Source organism: Miniopterus schreibersii (genome assembly GCF_964146895.1).
Source record: "Miniopterus schreibersii genome assembly, chromosome: 19".
Classification (NCBI taxonomy): domain Eukaryota; kingdom Metazoa; phylum Chordata; class Mammalia; order Chiroptera; family Miniopteridae; genus Miniopterus; species Miniopterus schreibersii.
In genome coordinates this window covers 21,937,338-21,955,964 of record NC_138119.1, presented here as the reverse complement: position 1 = coordinate 21,955,964, position 18,627 = coordinate 21,937,338, and the positions used below count along the sequence as shown (strand labels likewise).

The following is an 18,627-nucleotide window of genomic DNA, read 5'->3' as shown; positions in this document are numbered from 1 at the left end:
TGCTGTTGGCAGAACCTGCCTCAGGAACATGAGCCCAAGGCTGTGGCTCAGCGAAAGCCACCCTCTTCCCAGTAGCTACACACCCTAGTGTCCCTGGAGAGAAAACCCAGCAATAGATAGAGCTAAAGTATAGCTTTCTGCTTCCAGGCATTTCTTCCAGCCTTCCCGGTTGAAGCTGCCAATCGGTAATCATTAGTAATTAACAACTATGTACTGTTGTTGGAATTGAAAAGGTATAATTCTCAAAAAAGAAATGCTTGAAAGTGGAAATATCTCAACATTTTGTGAAAGTGCCAGGAATATACTAAGTATATTTTGAACATTAGTGTGTTTTTTTCTTTCTTACTAACCGAATACCCAGCTATCGGTGCCTAGGGAAAGGAAGTACAGCTGGTTGACCCAAACATCCAGAAGCGAGGTATGTCCCTCTCTGTAGTGACAGTTACCCATATCACTGCCTGTTGTTTGTGATTTCGCACACACCAGATTTGTTGTGGTTTACTTAAGAGATACCAGCATCATCCCAATTTTACAGATGAAGAACCCAAGACTTAAGAAGGTATCCAAAGTCACACTGCTGGAAAGTAGTAAAGCCAGGATTTGAACCCAGATATACCAGGAGATCCTTGGAAAATCCTTTTTTGCGGCCCCAGACTTTTAAGCCATTTGTCAAGTGTCCAGCCTTCCTTCCAGTCTTGGAAAAGGCCAAGACTAATTAACTGTCACTAATATGTCCTTTTTATTAGGAAATACACACTGAAGTATTTAGGAACAAAGGGGCAGCTTATTATCAAATAATTTAAAGAGTAACAATCGTATGAATATATAGAAAGCAAAGTGATAACGTAAATGCAGTTTGACATTAACGGGAATCTCGGCTAATGGAATACGGGAGAGCTTTGTACTATTTCTGTAATTTGTTTCTAAGTCTGAAATGATTTAAAAATATTTAAAAAAACAACAAAAATTTATGAAAAATCTGCCCGGAGAAGATGATTCTCTGTTCTCTGTACTTCATGGTATGCTTATAAATTTCTAAATTTGTTGTGGTTAAATTGGGCAGAACACCAGGGTACGTGTGTGTGTGTGTGTTTAGGGGCCAGAAGTGTGAGCTTTATTGCACAACTATCTTATTCTGTTCTAAGCAGCAGCCAGCTTCTTGGGTCTGCATGAGAAAAGAAAAGTAGTAACTGTCACACATTTCATAGCTGTTAATCATCAGTTCATAAAGCAGACCCTCCTGTGGCCCAGCCTGGATGGTGAGAGGCAGGTCCTTCCAGGGAGGTTGACCAGGGACCAGCCTCCTTGCCCGCTCCTGCCGAGATGGTGCAAAGAGCTCCCTGCTATTTGAACTCACAGGAGAAAAAGTTCTTTACCAGCAGAGAGCCAAGAAACCAGCGCAATTTGTTTTACCTGCTTATTACATAATATTATTTGGAGTCTTGAAAATAGGCTGCTAATAAATCCTTTCACTGCTGCTTGTCTGAATTATTCCCTCACAGCTTTTCATAGAGAGAGATCAATTAATTAGGGCCTGCAAGGAGACAGGGCCTCCCTTCATCTTCGGCCAAGAATTCCCTAAACCACTCAGTCTGCTTGTTCCAAAACCTGTGCCCTTTCACTGCTGTGCACAGAAACCATTCATTCTCTCAGCTCAGGGGGATTTTTAAAACTGCATGACTCCCTAGAGTGGGATTTGGTTTGTAAAGGCAAAAGAGGAAAGACATAAGGAAAAAGGCAGGCGAGTAGAAGATTGTCCCAGATCACTGGCCTTCACTCAAGCAGGACAAGTCTCGATTTGCAGTCCCTTAGGGTGAGCAGGGACCTTGAGACTAATCTCTTACAATCTGCCTGGACAGCTTGGAAATTCCTTTGTCATTGCAGGGCTTTTAGTCATAATGGTATGTGACTTGGTCACTTTTTCCAATAACAGTCCCTTGTGCTTAAAGGAGCGGAAAGGCTGGAACTCTGAAATCCCAGCACCCTTGGTTTTTGTTCTCTTGGGATTATAATCCTTCTGCCTGTGTTGGCACTGTCAGTTTCCGCTTTACCTTTCAGACAGAGGCCTTGTTTTATTTATCAGAACGTGATTTCTCAACCTTGGCACTCTTGACACAGTAGACCAGGTAATTTTTGTCGTGGGGGCTGTCCTGTGTGTTGTAGGATAGTTGGCAGCATCCCCGGCCCTACCGACTAACAGCCAGTAGCACCCTCCTTCTAACAGTGACAACCAAAATTGTCTCTGGACATTGTTAAATATCCCCTGGGGAGCAAAATCAACCCCAGTTGTGAGGGACTGATTTAGAACTTACTTAGGAATAGGGGTCTTCCTGGTCTTGAGAAACCACTGGAAACAGGCAAGGGACCAGAGCAGGCTGGAGGCATTGGATTCAAGCTCGGGCTAATGGAAGGAAGTCGTGATTTGATATCAGAAGCATTCTGGAGGACACACTTTGCTCTCTTGCTCTGCACTGGCTGTTCCCATGAGCTTTTGAAAGCAGTCTTGGGATCAGGGCAGTATGGGAAGCTGACTAGAGATACTGAGATCCAGATTGCCAGGCCAAGGTCTTTGAATAATTAGAAATACGGCATCTTGAGAATGTTTGGGAGAGTCCATCCGAGCCCCACCCAGGTTGACTGCAGATTTACCTAATCCTGGCTGTCTCTTTCCTCTCTAATTAGAGCTGCCCTCTCTGTAGAAGGTCACAAAACTCATTTTGGACATTCCAAGAACAGAGCTTGGACCACCCTGGGTGAATTTCCATGCTTCTTCAGGTGTCCACCCTGCATCTTCAGCAAAAGTGCTGAGAAGGTTCATACAAAAGAAAATATTTGCTCTGCTTAAGATTAGAATGAAAAATTAAAGCCTAGTCTTCTAGGGGGCACTGTAACTTTAGCTAAAAAATAAAAGGAACAAAACCAGAGAAAAAAGTATGTTGAAGCACATGCCTAGTCCACTCTAGAGTAGGAAAATGTGGGATCTTACTCCTTACTCAGGAATTTTGTACATAATTCCTGGTATCTCTTTCCGAGTCTTGGATTTCATTAACAATGTAATGTCAGATTGTTGAATAAACTGCCGTATTCTGGGGAAAGGATTAGACAAGGTCAGATATGCTCATAACGAAATAATCTGCATAATTAATCAGCTGTAACAAATTTAATTCTACTATAATATTACTCTCCACTTAATGTACACCTTTTTACCTTTTAAAACAGTATCTTAGTTATCCAACCCTTTGTAAGTTGCAGATTAACGTATCTCCTTCAGAGGTAAATGGCCGGAGGCCTGGCGATTAGTAGGTTCATGACTGTTATTTCTCACTTGGATGCCTGTGATCACCAATTGGTCTTGCTGCCTCCACGCATGCTCCCCCCCAGTTCATTCTCCACGCAACACCCAGCAAGCTTTCAAAGATGTAACTCAGATCGTTCTGCTTACAACCCTCCAAGGGCTTAGGATAAATTCCCAAACTTCTCTGCTCACAGGCCCTTCCCCATCGGCCATCCTCAAACCTCCCTAACTTCAGCACCAGCCTGGCTTTCTGCCTTTGGGGCTTTGTACCAGCTGCTCCCCTGATCTGCCACACTCTCCCTCCTGATCTTTGTGTGGTTGATGCCTTGTCATTCATTTCCCAGCCTCCATGTCACTTCTTCAGAGAGGCCAACCCACAGCACCCAATCTCTACCCTCTCTCCCTGCTTTATTTTCGTCACTGCTCTCATTATGACTATCTGAAATTATTTTACACTCATATCATTTTATTCAAATGTCACGATAGTTAATTCTGAAACTTTACCCCCACCCTCCCTATCTAACAGTGTGCTTTGGAGACCTTCCCATGTCAGGCTTGATAGACCCTCTCCATTTTTAATGGCTGTATAATATTCCTTGAGTTGTAGCAGACCTTGTCTAACACTTCCCTATTTTTTTCTGATTTTTCCAAGTGCAAATAATGCCGAATTGAAACAGCCTTTTGAACACATCTCTGCACATGCGCAAGTTTTTCTGTAGGACAGATTCCTGGATGTGGAATTGAAAGGTCAAGGGTTGTGCCTACTTGTCATTTTGATGGATGCTGGCTGCCACACTGCTTTCCTAAAAGACTTTATCAATTTATACTCCCACCAACAGTGTGTCAGCGCGCACACTGCCCCTCATCCTCACTGACACTAATTAGGATCATTTTTTAAAAATTTGCGTTAAAGGATATACAACAATGGTATCTTATTTTGCCTCCTAATCCTAAAGGCCATTTTCAGATTGTTTCCTGCTGATGGCCCCCGGAGTCATGCATCCAGGTCAGTTCAGGGAGAAGCAGCAGAAGCCTTTGTGAGCTCTGAGAGTTTCATAAGATAAATGGAACCTTTCAAAGCAGTCTCCCCCATCGCGGCAGAAACCTCATCTGTCCCATCCCCAGCAGAGCTCAATCAATAACCTGGGGAGCATCGGCCCGGCCTGACGCTTCCTGCACATGGCTCTCTCCCATCCATCATCCAGACACCCCAGGAGCTCAGGGAAGGCTCTACAGTGAGTCAGAATCTGCCCAAGAGCAGCACCCCCACCACCCCAGAGCTTCTCTGACGTCCCTCAGAACCTTTTGTTCGGTTTCATGTAAGGACCAGTGGAGACTGAGGTCTGGTCATAGACACTCTGTCTCCAGTGGTGGCTTCTCAGGCCGAGAAGGGCACGTGTGCCCCCTCTAAGGGAGGGCAGGACCAGAGAGGCAGCAAGCGCCCAGGAAAGCACCTCGCTGGGGCCACTGGCAAGCGCTGCAGGTCAAGGCGAGACTTTGTAGACCTGATACTGCTCACTGGAAGGCTGTGTACTTTCTTAAAAGAGTTTTTAATTTTTCTTTCCCTTCCCTTTTGCAATAAGAAAAAAAACCATGGTTTTCCACTTTTCTGTAGGAAAAACTCAGTTCTTTCTTCCCTGTGTTTCTTCTTTACTCCTCATATAAAACGCACCCTTCTGACACTTCTGACCAGCAAATGTGTTTGGGTTTTTCCCACATCAAGCAATTCTCTGGGACACCAGCTGAGTGTCCTTACAATTTAGCTCGATTCTGACACTGTCAATCTGGAGATGGTGGCAGATCCCCCAAGACTGCCCCCCACACACACACTTTGTCACAAGCCTAAGTTATCACTTGTGCTTCTGACCAAACAGATACATAAAGACCCACCCCCTTCTTGGGTTTGATTGATTTGCTAGAGCAGCTCCCAGAACTCAGGAAAACACTTATGTTTACCAGTTTAGTAAAGGGTATGACAAAGGATACAGATGAACAGCCAGAAGAAGAGACACAGCTTAATCATGGCTTGATCTTTCTGGTAACCGCCCCCAATTCAGGAGGCATCCTGGACCCACCCAGAGTCACCTCATTAGAGCGAAGACAAATACAACAGATCCTCCTAATGTTCTTATCACTTAGTAAATTACAAGGGTTTTAGGAAGTCTGTGCCAGGAATCAGGGGTAGAGACCAGTATATGTATTTTCTGTTATCTCAAGAAAGCCGTTAGACTTCCCCAAGAAAGGAAAGTGTGACCCGTGTTTCCTGGGTGCTGGTGCTGTGCTAAGCTCTTTGCTTCTGTTATCTACCAACTCTGTGAGGTAGACAGTACAGTGGACCTCGGTTTTCGAACATTTCAGAACTCGAATGGTCTTCTGGAATGGATTACATTAAAAACCGAGGGATCCACAGCCGCCAGCTGGGCCTCAGGATCTCGCCCTCAGTGGAAGCCGTGTGGCATGTTCGACTTCCGAGGCGTGTTCGAAAACCAAAGCATTTCCTTCCAGGTTAACGGCGTTCGTAAACCAAAATGCTCCTCAACGGAGAAGTTCGAAAACCGAGGCACCACTGTATTGTTATCTCCAGCTTAGAGGTGAGTCAGCTGCCAGAGCAGTTGCATAATTAACCCAAGGTCATCACCCAGCTAGTAAGGTCTTGGATTTGAACCTCGAGCCTATAAACTTATGCTCTGTTGCCTCTTAGGTGAGCTCAGTGTCTTAATCTAAGAAATTTTAAAGGCTTTATTTTTGGGTATAAAGGGATTCTTGTACATTTCTTTATTTATAGGTGTGAACTGATTTCCTTTCTCCACCTCTGGTTCAAGACAATGCAGAGGTTCCTTGGACCAGATTGTCCAGGGTTGGGGGGAATGCCTGTATTAGTTTCCTATTGCTGCTGTAATCAATTACCACAGAGTATTGACTTAAAGCCACACAAATTTATGATCTCATAGTTCCAGAAGTCCTAAAATCAAGGTGGGTTCCTCTAGGAGGCTCTGGGGGGTGTGACCCGCCTGCACTCCCTCTGTGATCACATTGGACCCACCTGCGTAATCCAGGGTAATGCCCCCATCTCTAGATCCTTAATGTGACATCTGCAGAGTCCCTTCTGTCATGTAAGATAACACATTCACAAGTTGTGGGGGTCAAGATGTAGACAGCTTTGGAGGGCTGTTATTCAGCCAATAGTCTCAGTTCCCTGGAGACTAAAAGATCTCCAGGTCATGGAACTTTTAGAGCTAAAACTACGAAAGTTATGGGCAAACCTGGACAGTTGGTGGCCCTTAGCAAGGGGGCCCTTCTCCCAGGAAGATATTCTACTGACTCTTGGGGAAGCAGAGAAAGAAGATGAACACCAGTAAGAAAGCTGTACAGGAAACAGTGTTTTTCCAGTGACTTTCTTTAGGGGAAAAGCAACCTTTACCCTTTGGAAAGCCCTGCCCTACACTATGGCCCTAGCAGGACCACATCCTACTAAAAGGAACCTTCTCCTGATGTTCTCCGCTTGTTTTACTTGATAAAAGCAAAGCTATTTGCTGGACAAACTCTACTTCAAAGTCTGAATGATCCCTAAATAAGAAGCCTGTACGGTGAGCTTGAATTCTAAAATGTTGATAAAGTGTGGAATAGCAGAGCTGTAATTAAAAATAGAGCCTGACTCCATGCCAGAGACTTGCCACCTTAACGTGAAGCCACGGCCGGTTTTCCACATCGAGCTCCTCCTCCCATCTTTATCTCTCCTTCCTTACCTTCCACTCTGTCCCCCCTCCCCCAGTCCCCCCCCCCCAGTTATATTTGGTATTACAGCCTGTGGGTTCTAAAATAATTCTCCATGTGTTTATGAGTCTCACGGAAGGGAAACCAGTTCATGTCATATTTTTTGCATATATATTTAGCTTTCTATTTCTGAAGAGATAAATAGAAAAAGCTCTTTTTCGACAATGGGTGAATTCCAAGAAGCGTGGAGCCTGGTTTGGAAAGGGTGGGGGATGGGATCTGGGGAGCTTTGCCAGTGGAAGGGGTTTGAGTGGAGGCCAGACTTCTGGGGTGGCACATAGCACCTGGGGCACATGAGGGGTTCACCCTGCACGGTCTGTCAGGGGTGACAGTTTGTGGAAGTGAGGGTCATAAATCATTCCCTAGCTGTGAAGACAAAGGGACTCAGATTCTTCCAAGGTAGAGGCAGTGGAGCAGATAAGATTGCAGGAATGGGGAGCGGCCGTGCCACTCTGTGTTACTCTGTGACAGCCAGTTCAGGGCTGCAAATAGTAGTGGCTGCAAAAGCCAGACACACAGATGAAAATTCAGGGACTAGAGGAAATCCAGGCCTGCGAGGGGTTCTGGGAGGCATTTGTTACTTTCTGTGGTGAATTTGGACAGCCTGAGGCTCGTGCAGTGGGGACAGCTGGTGGGAACTGGCAGATGGCCGAGAGAACCGGACTCGGTGTGTCCAGGGGAGCTCCTCAAGGTTTGCAGGGCTGCTCTGAGCATGAGCCTGTTCAGGGACCTCAGCCTGATCCCTGCAGGCACTTAAACCCAGCCCACCCCTTCTGCCAGTGAGCCGCTGGCCATAGAGACTGAGCCGAATGCACCAGATCTGGCCACCCTCCCATCCCTTCGGGAAATGTAGCTCCCATCACATACCTTCCTGAGTCAGAGACAGGCCAAAAAGCTGTCTTTTATGGAAGAAAAAATTGTGTTCTCATACCCTCAAGGGTCTTCCTATCACATTGCTTCTTCTATAGGTGTGGGTAAGGGGTATGGAGGAAGGGAGAGGCCACTGTGCTGGTAACTCCACAGCCTTTCCTCCAGCTCTGCTGAGGCGTTGTGCTTGGCCAGCGTTTGTCCATGGCCAGCTGGGGACGGGCTGGTCAGCTCCCAGTGGACAGCAAGTCCATACCCAGCCTGCACTTCTTATAGGGGCCCCTCAGCCTGCTCGGCTAATGGTGTCTAAGGAATGGCACCTTGGGCTCCCATGATCCCACCCCATGGATCAACATTAGGGAGAAGACTACCCTTTAATACTTTCTTCGGACTCAAGTTGGCATCTCACTTGAAAGTTGTCTTACAGTGTAGGCTGGACAACTCAAAAACAGAGTCCCCGGAGCGTTCGACTGTTTCTCCCACCCAGGGGAATGTGATTTCCCAGCTCCCTACTTCCAAACAGATTGGGACTGGAGCACCTGGGACCAGAGGAAGGTGCAGAAAAGTGCTCCAGATGGGGTGGGGGAGGGTAAGACACCCTTAGTGACAGTGGATGGAAATGGTATTATTGCTTTGCAAACCAAGCCCTAGAGCCTCCAGTAGAAACTACAGACTCCCTTCCTGACTCAGCTCATCTGCTCACATCACCGTGTTCCCCTGGAATGAGTGTCATTCTTCTGTTTTAAAATGTACGTTTCACTATTAGTTAAGTGTGGCAAGGCCAATGGATCAGGAAACAATTGCCCCTAAAAAGATAGTGAAACTCAGAGTTCCCAAGAAAAGAAGATGTGCCATGCTGCAGGGGGCTACCTGGGGAAGCACCAGATCAGTCAGGAGGCAGAGGGAGAGGGGAAAACATTTCTTTTAATTTCCACAAGAAGGAACAGGGGAGACAGAGTAAAGAGGCTTAAGACTGGCTAGTTTGGGTAATTTCAGCAGACTCTGCGACTTAGGAGCTGTCCCTAGTTGTCTGGTACCTGGTCCTGAGGTGATTAGGGCAAGGGGATAGTGGCCCTGAGTGTGAGAGCTGGTAGAGGAGTGTTTGGGGGGGTGGGGTGCATACTGAATGGGTGAGTTTGCATTTGAAAGGTGGGCTCTAGTGTAAGTTGTTTACTATCTCTAGGAATTGTCTAACCTTTGGAGGGGCAGCCCTCCAAGGTCAGCAAGGCCCCAGATGTCATAGTATCAGAAAGCAGAAAATAAAAATACATGGTTAATACACATTTCTCTGCTTTCAGGACCCAGTTCAAGTCTTACTGGTCTGGGGAAGTGTCCCAGGCCACCCCCTTCCATTGGGATCATTCCCTCCCCTGATGTCCTATAAGACTTCATGCCTCTGCTGTTCATTTTGGTATCAATTATCAGAGCAGAGGATGCCGTGTCCCTGCATCGAAAACCTAAGCTCCTTGGAGGTGGGAATTGTGTCTTTCACTCATCTCTGTCCCCTGTGGCACCTGGTACAGAGACTTGAACGTAATAAACACTCTTTGAATTTTTGTTAGGGAATGCTCAAATCTCAGTTTGGTAGGCCACAGGGATGGTTTCTTAAAAAACAATTTTTTTTTTTGGACCCCTGAGCAGAAATAATCCTGCCTATAAGGACTCACAATTTGGTTTGGTGGGGGAGGAAGAGATTTTTATCTACTCTTCCAGGTTCTGTCAGCTGGTCTAATAATTAAATCTACATGAGACGATTAACAAGAGAAAATAGCCAAGTTTAATTATATGCATACTTTCAAGAACCTCATATACAGAGGGGAGTCAGAGACTCCACAGACATGGGAAGTTCAGAGACAGAAAGGTATGAGGTATGGTATGTAACACTCGGAGCTAAGGGTGAGCTCAGGCGCCTTGGGGCTTCAGAGGGGAGGAAGGTCGTTCTTAGGGCGATAAGAGCAGAGGTTTAGTAATTAGAAGTTTTCCCTGCTCTATAGCTAGGTCATAAAGGTACTTCTGATAATAACTCTTATTGTGGGTAAGGTCCCAGTTTAATTTCTTTAAGGCACAGGTAAGATTTTCCTGTGAGCCCTCAGGGTCTCGATTGCCTTCAGCTCAAAAATAATCCATGTCAAAGTGGCAAAGCCTTAGGGAGGCTTTTTCTGAACCCCTTCGGTGTCTGCCTTTATCACCCCAGGCTTGATCTTCCTAATACTCAGAATGTTTACAAATCTGGGCCACCTTTATGAAACTCTCAAACAGGGAGCATTCAGGCAGCTCCAGCTGTGAATACAACCCAGAAGGGATCATTTCTAATTGCAGCTGAAAAGGAGAAATTGAATAAATATCGATGCCCTGACCCCAGTGTTTCCTCCATGAACTCCCTGAAAGAGGAGAGGAGATGACACATCAGCCGGGTTCACTGAGCAGCCTGGAGGCAGGCGAGGCATGTCTGTCTCATGAATTATTAATGGACAGAGCATCTGTGTTGTGTCCATCTTGGCTGGTGGGTCCACCCAGGCTGTCAGGAAGGGAGATTTGCCTGGTTCCAAGTGGCCTGGAATGAGGACCGGGACACAGTGGATCCTCAGGGCATTGAGGGCAGGACTCGGCAGTGCTGCTGACCACCTTGGGCTCCTCCTCCATGAGAAGCGGAGCCAGGAAGGGAGACCAAATGGAGGGCGGGTTGGGCCTGAGTGTAAAATGTTAGAGTGATTTGGCTCAGTCCCTGGGGCAGAGCTGATAGACAAAAATAGACCACATCTTGGGAAGCCTGGCATGAAATTAAATTCCAGGGCTGTAGCTATAGCCTTGCCAGTGGGCTACCTGCCAATGTCCAGAAATGCCCTTGTCGTGCAAAGTGGAGGTGGTGGTGCAGTGGAAGAGGAGGAGAGCCCCTGACATTGCAGGGGCTGTCCCACTTGTCTTTAGTCCCTTATTATTCAAAATATAGCCCATAGGCCTGCAGCATTGGTCTCATTTGGGAGCTTGTTAGAAATGATGAATCTCAGGCAGGGCAAGGGGTAGGGTGAGGCCAAGGAGGCTGGCCCCCTCCACTGCAAAATTCAAGAGAGCATCCCAAAGCCCTGTAATCAAGATAAATAATAATATTTTTAAAAATCAAAATTCATGCAAAAAAATCCATGATGAACAAAATAGCATACTTTTAAATGAAGACAGGATCTGACCCTGCACTTGACAGATCCTGCCTCTCTCACCTCACCCTAATCCTGGCCCAGATCTCAGGCCCCACCCACACTATTAGAACTGACATTCTAACAAGATCCCCAGAAAATTTATGTGCACATCAAAGTTTGACAGGCTCTGCCTTGGACAACACCTCTCAAGCCATCACAACCCACAATCTTGGGATCCAGAGAGCAGCAAAAATAGAAAGGGATGAGCACAGGTAAATTTCCAGAAGCATCCAACCCCACCAGTTAATTTGCTGGCCATTTGCCTGGATTTGCACACTACTCCCTTAAAATTGCACAGTATTTCATAGTTTAAACTTTAAAACATGTTTTATTTTGAAATAATTATAGATTCATAGAGAGTTGCGAAGAGAGTACAGAGAGATCCCATGTGCCCTCACTGAGTTTTCCCCAATGGTTACATTTTATGTAACTATAGCATAATATCAAAATGAAGAAATTGACAGTGGTATGTGTATGTATAGTTGTATGTCATTGCATCACATGTGTAGATTCATGTAACCAACACAGTGAAGATATAGAACTAGTCCATCACCACAAAGATCTCCCTGCAGCTACAGCTTTATAGCCACACCCACCTCCCTTCCTTGCCCCCACTCCCCTCCCTAACTCTTGACAACCACTAAATTATATAATTTCTCAGAATGTTATATAAATAGAATCATACACATGTCACCTTTTAAGATTGGCTTTTTTCCACTCAACATGATGAACTGCAGATTCACCCCAATTGTTGCACGTGTCTTTACTCTCTTCATTGAGATGTTTTTGCACCTTTGTCAAAATTCAGTTGGCCATATTTCTGTGGGGCTATTTCTAGACTCTCTATTGTATTTCATTGATCTATCTCTCTGCCAATACCTCACAGTCTTGATTACTGTAGCTATAAAGTGAGGTTTAAAATTAGGATAGATTGATTTTCCCACTTCTTTTATTTTTCTTTCCCAAAAAGGTTTTAACTAATCTAGTTCCTTTACCTTTCCATAAAATTTTAGAATTATTTTATACCAAAAATTCTTTCTGGAATTTGGATAAGATGTGCATTAATTTTTATACCAGTTTGGGGTGAATTAATATCTTTACAGTGTTGAGTCTTCTAATCCATAAGCACAGTATGTCTCTACATTTATTTAGATCTTTGATTTCTGTTATCAGAATTTTACGGTTTTTAATGTACAAGTTCTGTGTATATTTTATTATGTTTATACCTAAGTATTCATTTATTCAAGTGGTTAAAAGTGGTCTTGTATTTTTAATTTCAGTTTCCACATGTTTTTGTAATTACTTTTCTTCTGTTGATCTTGTATCTTATGAACTTACTGAACTCACTTATTAGTTCTAGGAGTTTCCTTATAGATTTTTTGGGATTTGCAAGTAAATGTTCATGCCATATGCAAATAGATAGTTTTGTTGTGTTGTTGTTGTTGTTTTAGATTTCTGTGTCTTTTATTTCCTTTTCTTGCTTTATTGCACTAGCTAGAACTTCTGGTACTATGTTGAATAGCTGTGATGAGAGCAGACGTCCCTGCCTAGTTCCTGATCTCAGGAAGAAAGCATTTAGTCTTTCTCTGTAAAGTATGATGTTTGCTGCAGGTTTTTATGGGTGTTCTTTATCACTCTGAGGAAGTGCCCTTCTATCCCTAGTTTTCTGAGTTTTTATTGTGGGGAAGGAAGAAATTGCCTCTACTACTCTAGGTTCAGCAAGGGCAGAAGTTCCCTTGTTTGGGACCTCGACCTGCGTGCCTCTTCATCTGGCTGTTGATTGTTAGCCTTAAAATCCTTTGCAATAAATCGGTAATCTCGTGAATAAGTGGATCTCCTGAGTTCTGTGAGCCCCTCGAGCGAATTAGTTGGAGGAGGTCTACCGTACCATAGAACTTCACAACACAGAGAGTGAATCCTAATGTAAACTGTGGCCTATAAATAACAATGTGTCAGTATGAACACATGAAGTGTAACAAATGTACCACAGTAATGCAAGATAATAATAATAAAATAGGGGAAATGGTGTGTGTGGGTGGGGGGGCGGAGGTAGATAAAAAAGTGAGGGACTGAATATATAGAACTCTATATACTATCTGCTCAAATATTTTATAAATCTAAAACCATGCTAAGAAAATAATTATTTTTTTTAAAAATCTAAGAGATTTTCCATTAAAAGAAAAAAAAAGGCAAATGTGATGAGAATTTTTTAAGTTTTAAGAGTGCCAGCAGGGTCACCCTGGAGCCTTGCTTGTAGGCTACACAGCCAACCTTGCTACCCAAGCCCATGCTCGCTTGCAGGGTCCCTCACCTGCCAAGGAAACCCACGCCTCGTTTCCTCAGCTGCACAAGCTCAGCCCCTGTTGGAGTTGTTCAACGAACCCCCTTAGAAGTAAAAGAACCAACATTTTCATCTGCTTCCTAGGTGATTGAATTTTCTCGTGAAAATGAAGTTGGGCATGGCTGGCCAATCTGAAAAGGCAACATCACAAATTCCTTCCTAAGGAAAAAAACCTTTTCTCTGGCTGAACTTCCCTCAATTAACTGTGATGATGGTTTTTTGATCTGACTGTTAATTCTCCCTAATTATGCAGAAGGCTCTTTAACTTTGTTTTGGTGGGTTTTCTCTTCTGAGTCACTAGATGAGGCAATCAGCTCACCTTTCATAATGTAAGAAGGCTGCTTCTTTCTAAAAAAAAAAAAAAAATTACCCTGCACTTTAGAATTTCTGCAAGTGATTGTAGGGTTAATTTCAGTCTGTTGCTCTAGAGGCTTTTAGTGAGGCGCTTGTTTTAAATCCCTCTGAACTACACTGGCTCATCTAGTAGAGGACCTTTAAAACTGAATTAAACCCCTTGAGTTCAAAATCCTTTAGGTTTGGAGGCTGAAATCTGGTTCCATAACCTTTTGAATCCCCAACTTTTGCTTTGAAAGTTAGCACTATCTATTTAAATGGCAAGAAAGATAGGAAATAAGCCTTCTAGAGCTGAAGGCATTGATTTCAACGATCACCTTTAATCCACACCTTTCCTCTTTATAATGTGCGGTTTTCTTCTCTTAATTAGAAAGAGCCAGAGATTATCTGCACAAAACTGGAAGGTTCATTGTGATTGGCGGGATCGTCTCTCCTGTCCACGACTCCTATGGAAAGCAGGTGGGCTCCTCCTTCGCCCCTTTCCTCCCTCACCCTCCCTTCCCGACCCGATGGCTCCTCAGGTATGAAACTGCCCCTCTGCCATTTCTGCTGTGATCCCTGGTGGCAGGCATCCTGCTTCCCATCTCTGGGCCACGGTCAGACTGAGCGGCTGCTGTTGGACGGCAGCTGGGAGGAACAGCTGCTCGCAGCGCCAGGCTCAGTCCAAACTCATTAGGAGAGAAGCCGGCACACCAGCTGAGGGCCAAGTGTGACTCGGCATGGACGCCGAATGAGAGGCTGGTTATGGGCTTGGCAAGTCTCTCCTGGGATTTTAGGAGGGAAAAAAAAAAGGCTTATACCTTTTATAATCTGATTTAAAATTCATTTCCGTGCCCCTCCCTCCCTGCCACGTGTCTCAGAAAATCTAGGAGCCATTCCCTTCCACCCCCATACAACGTGGTGGGCTCCAGGGGAGGCCGCCTAAGTGCCAGATTGAGCCATGAGACAAGGCGGCATCTGCCAAGTTGAGCCTCACCTCTGTGCTGGGCACACTGGCTGGTTCATTGGGGTCGGGGCTCACCTGTAGGCCCTGTTGTGGGTGGTCTACCCCACCCGCCCTTCATTCTTTTTATTTCTCTTCGGACAAGTAAAGGGGGCACACCCTCGTTCCCTGTCACCACCGAAAAACGGCTACACTTTTGTAATGGGCTGGCCTGGGGTGGTGTGTCGGGGAGGCGGTGGGGAGCAGGCGGATGTCCCCATGGTTGCTCTGTTGCTTCTCAGGGCCTTGTGTCGAGCCGGCATCGTCTCATCATGTGTCAGCTAGCCGTCCAGAACTCCGATTGGATCAGGTAGGGCTGGTCTGACAATGCCAGAGGCAGGTGGTCCTGGGACTCCCCAGGGGTGGGTAGAGAAAGAGGGTGGGTCCAGGCAGGGGTGGGAAGGCTAGGGGAGATAGCAACCTCGTTAAATACGAAATTCATCTGAGTAGGTTTTAAGATCAAATTGGCTTTATTAGAAGATTCAGGAATCAGGCAGCATCCCATCTAGCAAATAGAAAGGAGCTCCAAGGAGCTGCACAGAATGGAAGGCTTTTATAGGCAGGAGGGAAAGAGTGGATTGCTTCAGGCTTAGGTAGCCTACCTGCAGGGGCAGAAGGAGGCTATTGGTGAAGCTCCTCACTAGTGCTGACCAGGAAATTCCTGGTTTACTGGTTAAGATTACCATCCTGGGAGAGGCTGAAAGTGCTGTTAAGTTAGGTATTAAGTCTTGGTTTGATGATATGAGCTTAGCGCAAGTGACTCCATTTGGGGCCTCTTGTCTGTTTCTTAACAGCCCCATGCAAGCAATTGTTACGTAGACTTTCAGGGGTGGCCCAACTGGTAACTTAATTTTTAACCAAGCTCTGGGGCCCATGAAACTAAAGAGGGTGTCTCCAGCGTTTCATCTGCTCTGACACTTTTGGATTCAGGAATATTCTTGGAGCTTCCAAAAAACATCTTTGGGTTTGGGGTGAGGCATGACCAGAAAATCCCAAATGCCTCCCTACTTCCATCCTTACTTCCAGGGAAAGTTCCCTGGCCTTGGCTGTTCCCTGTTCCCTAACTCTGGTCCCTAGGGCCCCACACTGACTGTGGGACAGAGGTGTGGGGGCGAGCACCCCCTCCCTTTCCTTGGGACATTCTGCTAAAATGGCAGACACCGTTACCCACGGAGCCTGCCCTGTGATTAAAGCAACCTTCTGCTAATTATGCTAATCACACTCCCAACGTTCCTACAGTTATAATTTGCATGAGTAGATGACGTTTCTAAAAAATAATTGCACATCATTTGTACTTTAATTCCCCCCACCCCACCCCGGGAAAACAAGCAGCACCCAGAGGTTCCCATGAAAGGCGGGAAACGAAGGAAAGCTGACCTCAGAATGAGGGGCACAGAGAGTTAGGGGAGAAGGTGGGGTGGGCCAAAATGAGAGCCGTGAAGGGAGGCAGCAATGATAATTAAACATCGATCCTTGCCAGTGTGCAGTGATTCGTGTGAGAAGCACAGGCTCTTGTAGACTTTCTCCTAGAGGTTAGGTGGAGGGGCAGCTACCTTTCCTCAGGTGAGGCCCAGAGATGTCAAGGGGCTTGAGGGCGAACAGCACATCTGTGGTCAAGTCCAGAATAGAAACGAAGCCTCTTAACATCGCAACTCGTTGTCTGCTGGGGAAACGGGGTCCAGTGGGGAAAATACGGGGCAGCAGGCTGTTACTGCGTGGATGTGATGAGATTCTAAACTAATTCCCTCATTCATTCAATAAATATTGATCGAGCACTTACGGCCTGTCCCGCACTGCTCTAGGCACTGGGAAAGTCAGAATTCTGAGCTGAGATCACAAGGGAGGCTCAGAGCTAGCTCTAGAGATGGGGGCTGGGTGCAGCAGGGCCCCTGGACATGGGGAGCCTGTTTAGCTAGATGGGGTGTCTGTCCGTCTCGGGGGAGGGCTGGGCAGGGATCTGGGGGGAGCCAGGCTCAGGGCTGGCTGACTCTAAGAGTTTTCAGCTAGTGAGATCACCTCTCTGAAACCCTTAGGTGTGTGCGTGGTAGGAGGTAGATGGGGAATGCTCAACTGCTAAGAAAATGTTGAGAAATATCCCAATTTAGCAGCTCATTAAGTGTGTAATTAAGGCCGAGTGATGCATCAGTCTGGGCTGGAGCCTTCCTACTCTCATCCTGGTGTGCAGGAAGGGTAGGCCAGCCTGCCGGTCTGCGCCTCCCAGTCTGACTGCCAGGCCCACCTCCGTGCCCACAAGGCACCCCTCTGTGCAGGGCGGTAGACTGGGGCAGATTCACCAACTCACGTAACTGCAGCCGCCACCTGGTGAGGGCTTGGCTCTCACAATCCTATAAGGTCCCAAGGAGAATTCCCATTTTGCAGGTAAGGATACAAGCAAGACTCTCTACTAAGCACTTTCCATCTAACACTAATCGAGCCCTTCTAATCTCCCCACAAGAGAGTCACTGCAGTTAGTCCCATTTTACAGATGGGGAAAGTGAGCACTGAGAGGTCACATAACTTCCCCAAGGCCCTTGCAGTGGGAAGCTCTGCGGCTGGGGCTCAACCTGAGAAGACTAGTGTCAAGATCTCTGTCAACCCATGCCACACACCTCTCCTTTTACAGAGGGGAAACTGAGGCTGAGAGAGGCGTTTCAGGCCCATGTTGTATCTGATTTGAGATCTAACTACACAGTATGACCAGGTCTGCTAAGCCCCCTGAGCTGTGGTCTTTGGAGGGAACCAATAAGAAAAGAGTGAGAGACTGGAAACCAAGGGAAACCAACCTCTTTCCGATTCTGTCAGGGTGGACCCATGGGAGTGCTATCAGGACACCTGGCAGACGACCTGCAGCGTGTTGGAACACCATCGGGACCTCATGAAGGTGAGCTGGGCAACGCTGAGGGGTGGGTGGACCACAGAAGCCAGATAGGCTGTGGGAAGAGTGCTGTTGGCCTCCTGACCTGGTTCAGTCTGTTTTCTCACCAACCATGGAGGAGACCAGGCTCTGAACCGCACGCAGGAGGGCAGTGGATCAGGAACTCGGAGCAGCCCCACAGACTGTGCCTGCCTTGCTCCCCCTGTTCCATAGGACCTGGGGCAGTTTTTATCTTCTGGGATCAAGTTCAAGGTGAGGTGAAGAACACAGGCAGGAGACTTGAGAAAGTGAGGCAAGAAGGAGACCAGGCACAGAAAGGCAGGAGAAAAGAAGGGCTCTGGGAGGAGGTACAGGCAGCCAGGTCCTCCTGTCCCACCTGTCTGGGGCCCATTGGTCCCCTCCCTCCAGCATAGGATGCCATGCTGAGGACTTCACACCTGCCAGTCACTGCACCATCATCCCCACTCGTTCTTCCTCACGTGAGTCCCTCGGGCAGACAGTGTTTGAGCTCCTGCTGTATCAGTGGGTAAAAGGAAGCACAGAGAGGTGAGCCAGCGCATCTGAGGACACACAGAAAGTGCTGAGTGAACACAGGAGTGCCTGGGGCTTGTGGCTGGGTTGCCATGACTGAAGAGCTGGTTGCAAACACCACAGATCAATACCAATCCATCGACTCCCACTGTGAAAGCAAGAAGCCCAGCTGGCCAAGACCAGACACAGTCAATTCCACTCACCTCCACCAGCCATGCTGCAGGGCCCTCCCCAGCCCAACTGACAATCAAATGGCATTGTTCTGAGACAGGGAACATCAGACAGGCAGGAGGGCTGGCGGGCTGCTGCTTCATCCATTAAGATTTTCCTCCATGGAGTTGAAGAAAACCCATGTCCTTTCCCTCCACACTCATCTCAAGTCTTTTCGGGTCCCCTTGGGACTGATGAAGGGTG

General features: G+C 46.5%; 1 protein-coding gene across 2 annotated transcripts in view; it reads left to right on the top strand.

Annotated features, from left to right (window-relative positions):
- NMNAT2 (nicotinamide nucleotide adenylyltransferase 2) overlaps positions 1 to 18,627 on the top strand; it is a 96,472-nt gene that overhangs the window by 51,649 nt on the left and 26,196 nt on the right. For both annotated transcript variants that reach the window (XM_081121466.1, XM_081121465.1), the window contains exons 2-4: positions 14,196 to 14,284; positions 15,050 to 15,117; positions 17,610 to 17,688. In XM_081121466.1, coding sequence (XP_080977592.1) covers positions 14,196 to 14,284; positions 15,050 to 15,117; positions 17,610 to 17,688 — 236 coding nt within the window. The remainder of the gene's footprint in view (positions 1 to 14,195; positions 14,285 to 15,049; positions 15,118 to 17,609; positions 17,689 to 18,627) is intronic.